Source organism: Cervus canadensis, chromosome 1 (genome assembly GCF_019320065.1).
Source record: "Cervus canadensis isolate Bull #8, Minnesota chromosome 1, ASM1932006v1, whole genome shotgun sequence".
NCBI lineage: Eukaryota > Metazoa > Chordata > Mammalia > Artiodactyla > Cervidae > Cervus > Cervus canadensis.
Window position 1 is genome coordinate 20,542,815 of NC_057386.1, and position 4,653 is coordinate 20,547,467.

The following is a 4,653-nucleotide window of genomic DNA, read 5'->3' on the forward strand; positions in this document are numbered from 1 at the left end:
CCATTGGAAGCTAGTTTATTTTGATGTGTGTTTCATGGGGCTGGGCTGGGCTGGGAGGTCACTGGGCTCCAAAGCTCGGTTCTCAGGGATGTTGATCCCCTTCCTCAGCACTGCGGCGGCCGAAGTCCATCCATCCATAAGCTGCTTCCTCTTCCTCCACCCATGGCCCCTGCTTCTTGGACAGGTCTGAGGGTCAGAGGTGGAAGAGGATGTGAGGATGGGGGAAAGGACTCTTTCTAGGCTCTGGAGACTGTGGCCAGGGCCATCCTGGGGGCGCCTTGGCCAAACCAGGCAGGGTGAGGCAAGCAGGGACGGTTGTTAGCAGCTCCTACCTGCAACCACGTGTGGCGGATCCTGAAGCCCCAGCTGCCTCCGGGGGTGCGAGGCTGGGCCCAGCCGGTCCATCCTGAGTGGCTCCTGGCCCCTATTGGCCCCTGGAGCAACAGGCACATCTTGCAGCTGGGAGTGGGGCTTCCAAGAAGCTTCGCAGAAGGCGGCCAGAGCCAGCACCAAGATCAGTGCAAGTCCACACAGTCGCTGCATCTTGTCTGCAAAGGAGAGAGGGACTGAGCGTAAAGGTGGGGTTGTCCAGGCACCCAGAGGCAGGGTGGACCCTCCTCCCTGCTGACAGGTTGACACTTCTGCATGGGCTTGTGGACTGTTCCTCCTGGTCCTACCATCTCCTCCCCTGATCCTCCAATCTCAAGCTTTGCCTTTTTTAAAGGCAAGGAATTTGTAACTCAGAGCAAGGCTTTCCAAACTGTTCTGTAGAATTTGAGGCCATGTGAGTGGCTCTACAATGTTTAAGTCTTGTGATTTAAGTGAACTTTTTTGTTTTTTTAAGTGAACTTTTAAATAGTAATATGGATGGGATATACACACTCAGCGGCACATAGCATTTCTTTGAAGCCCACAGCAACTTCACTGCATGGTGGGGTCACACTGTGGTAGGGAAGTTTCTGCTGCCGTTTTCACTTAACTAAGGACTATCCTCGGATTCTTCCCAGGTGATGCTAGTGGTAAAGATCTCGCCTGTCAATGCGGAAGACAAGAGACACGGGTTCGATCCCTGGGTCAGGAAGATAGCCTGGAGGAGGGCACAGCTACCCTCTCCAATATTCTTGCCTGGAGAACCCCCATGGTCAGAGGAGCCTGGTGGGCTACAGTCCATGAGGTCGCAAAAAGTTGGACACGACCGAAGTGACTCAGCATGTACCTCTACTCTGATTACAATCTACCAGTTGAAAAAAAAGACCCTGAAACTGTCACCATTTGTAGCTCTGTATCAAGGTGAGCCAAGTTTGGGAAAACCAGAATACAAAAATAAAATGGATGCTCAAACAAATCTAAAATTCTATTCTGAGGATTCAACAGTTTCATGTTCTTTCAGGCTCATTGTTCTGATTGGCTTTATTGAAAGCAAATGATAAAAATATTGCCTTCAAAGAACACATTTGTATACATGAAATACTTCTTTCATCTGTTTTATCTGTTAAATTTCCTTTGGGAGAGAAAACGTTCTTCTGCTAAAGAAACGAAGTTGAAAAACCCATGCTCCAGAGCAATGCTGTCCAATATGGCAGCCTCCAGGCACACATGGTTCTTTACATTTAAATTAATAAAAAATTAAAAATTCCTTGGGACTCCCCTGGTGGTCCAGTGACTATAACTCTGAGTTCACAATGCACTGGGCCCAGGTTTGATCCCTGGTCAGGGAACTAGATCTCACATCCTGGAACTAAAAGTTCGCATGCCGCAACTAAGACCTGGGGCAGTCAAATAAACAAATGAAAATAAATATTAAAAAAATTCCTTCCTCACACATCAGCCATATTTCTAGTGCACATATGGCTGGCCAGTACTGTATCTCACAGTGAGGCTACAGAACATTACCACCATCATGGAAAGTTCCATGAGGCAGTGCTGGTCTATGAAGGAGCTTGAGATGAGTTCCAGTTCCAACCCTGTCCAATTTGTATGACTTTGGGCAAGTCACATCTCCTTCTGGGCCTCCGTTTTCTTACCTGAGAGATGGGAAGATAGCCTTCATCCTAACCCTTCAGAGCTGGGGTGAGCATGAAGTCAGAGGGTCAGGGCAGGGCCCTGGTTGAGGGAGTGGGGTAGCTCGAAGGCAAGGGTTGGGATGCCAGGGTGGATCCTAGAGCTGAGACCTAACCCAGCTCTGGGCTAAAGGAAGGGTCCCAGCGCTGGAGACACTGAGATGTGAGCCTGGTAACTTGATGAGGGCAGGGGTCCCATCAACCCTCATCCCATCCTCTTCCCCCCTTCCTAGGTGCTCTCACCTGTGGAGCTGGGAGGTGTGTGACGCTGCTGTTGGCCTGGAGCCTCACTCCTCTGCTCTGCTGGGTGTTCCAGCCCTGACTTATAAACCCTCAAGGCCCCTCCCAAGCCCTCCTCCCCCAGGAGGGGAGGCTCCCCACTGCAGAGAAATAGGGGTGGGCACAGGTACCTCACCCCTGCCCCACCCTGTCCTCAATCTGTCATCCGGATGTGGGGGAAGAGAAGGGGAGCTGACCTTCACCGTGAGGGGTAGGAGCAGGGTGGGGGCAAGTTCTTCATTTGGACATGAGGGTAGGTGGGAGACAGGCTCCCTGGGGTCAGGGGTAGAGTCCCCTGCCGTGTCCTTGGGGTCAGACACCTGTTGATCATCCCTTGGACCACATCCCATTTAGATGAACCAAATGACCTTAGATTCAGAGAAAAGAGTGTTTCACGACAGGTTGATGTTTGAAGAACAGGAAGTGTGTGAGTGTGGAGTGAGGTATTGATCCCCTGTCCCCTCTGTCAGGCTCTGCAAACAGGATGTGCCACAGTTATCAGAAGCAATGGGCCGTGGGCTGATGGCCCCTCTCTCTCCGCCTGGTGGCTGCATCCTGGTTGCCTCTGAAGCCCCTTCACCTGATTTACCTGGAAAATCCTGAGTTTCCCCCCCTCCCATGCCCTTGGTGCCCTCTGCACTGAGCTGGATTTAGCTTGGGGCTCCCCATCATTTCTCAAGTCTGCCCCTCCTCCCCTACTCCTTCCTACCCCCACCCTGCCCCCAGCCAGTTCCTTGAGGCTCCTACACTTCCGGGCTCCCTCCCTCATTTTGTTTTCAAAGTAACATATTAATCTGCACTTTTCAATATAAAAATACATCTTAAAGTGGTTAACAAACAGACTAAAGGGTTTGCCAGAAAACCAGAAAATCGAATGGTATGTTTGGTTGACTTATTTGATAAATTGCTGCATTGACCTTGTTTGGATGGATGTAACTAGCTCTAGGCTGTGTTCGATTTTTCCACAGTTGAGACTAGAGATTTTGCTCTTGTTCATGCATCAACAGGCCCCCTCCCTGTCTGGGGGAGTTTTGATGTCCCTTGGGTTCTGCATAAGGGGCTGTGGTACCCACGCTCACAGCCAGTCTTGCTGAGAATGAATAGGTGATGAGAGAAGCAGGCTGTGAGGTGTCCATGGCAACCAGTAGCCAAATGTTCTGATAAATAACCAGTCTCATCCGGAGCAGGACTCAGTGACTCAGCAGATGGAGTACATGAAAATGACAAAAACGGGGCAGACGTTGTTGATAATTAATTGAATCACAGAATCTCAGAGATGGAAGGGACTTTGAGGGGGCTTGGGAGAAAAGGTGGGGTGGGGAGCAGCTCTGCTCACATCCAAGGGGAATAGAGATGTTCTCATTGCTATGGTAACGGAAAATTATAAGCTTTCCTCAAAGCTCTGGTTGTACAGGAACTGAGACCTGATTTCTGCTGAGGGGGGGGTTATGCTGCCTTGGCTGTTCTGTAGGCTGGTTCTGGAGGGGTGGACACTGCACAGAATAGAAACCAGAACTCTCATTCAACGGGCTTCCCTTGTGGCTCAGTTGGTAAAGAATCCACCCTCAATGCGGGAGACCTGGGTTCGATGCCTGGGTTGGGAAGATCCCCCGGAGAAGGGAAAGGCTCCCCACTCCAGTATTCTGGCCTGGAAGGGTGGCCACTGCACAGAATAGAAGCCAGTACTCTCATTCAACAGGCGATGGTGGAGGGCTACTGTTAGTGGGTGCTCACGGGCACGCGGGGGTTGGGTGGGGGTCTCACAATCACAGAAACTGCTTGTTCTCCTCACAAGGGGAGTTTGTCCTCTGGCAAAGGGACGGGTTTCCTGGCACTGCTCTCTTCCAGCTTTGGGCAGATGCCTCACTCTCTGAGCTGTTTTCTCCCCCTGGAAATGAAAGAAATAACTTAGAGAGGAGTCTTTAAGAAGATATACCTAGGGGTGGGATGTTTCAAGAGAACAGCATCGAAACATGTATATTATCTAGGGTGAAACAGATCACCAGCCCAGGTTGGATGCATGAGACAAGTGCTAGGGCCTGGTGCACTGGGAAGACCCAGAGGGAGCGGGTGGAGAGGGTGGTGGGAGGGGGGATCGGGATGGGGAATACATGTAAATCCATGGCTAATTCAAGTCAATGTATGACAAAAACCACTACAATATTGTAAAGTAATTAGCCTCCAACTAATAAAAATAAATGAAAATTAAAAAAAAAAAAAGAAGATATACCTAAAGCACAGGGCACAGAACAATGTGGGCATCTAATTCGTTTGCATCTTCTCCCCTTAGCCTCTCTGGCCTCAGTTAGCCTCA

General features: G+C 50.3%; 1 protein-coding gene across 1 annotated transcript; it reads right to left on the minus strand.

Annotated features, from left to right (window-relative positions):
• On the minus strand, nucleotides 1-3,938 carry GAST (gastrin). Its single transcript, XM_043472234.1, has 3 exons — nucleotides 3,919-3,938; nucleotides 333-548; nucleotides 1-186 (listed from the first exon to the last, which is right to left on the minus strand). The coding sequence occupies exons 2-3, from the start codon at nucleotides 541-543 to the stop codon at nucleotides 83-85; spliced, it is 315 nt and encodes a 104-aa protein (XP_043328169.1). The 5' UTR covers nucleotides 544-548; nucleotides 3,919-3,938; the 3' UTR covers nucleotides 1-82.
• Nucleotides 3,939-4,653: the final 715 nt, after the last annotated feature.

Bases quoted from the DNA above. Each gene is read 5' to 3' on its own strand.
- GAST (XM_043472234.1), bottom strand. From the start codon at position 543: ATGCAGCGACTGTGTGGACTTGCACTGATCTTGGTGCTGGCTCTGGCC. The intron at 187-332 runs GTAGGAGCTGCT...TCTGACCCTCAG, and splicing joins TCCGCCACACGTGGTTGCAG to ACCTGTCCAAGAAGCAGGGG.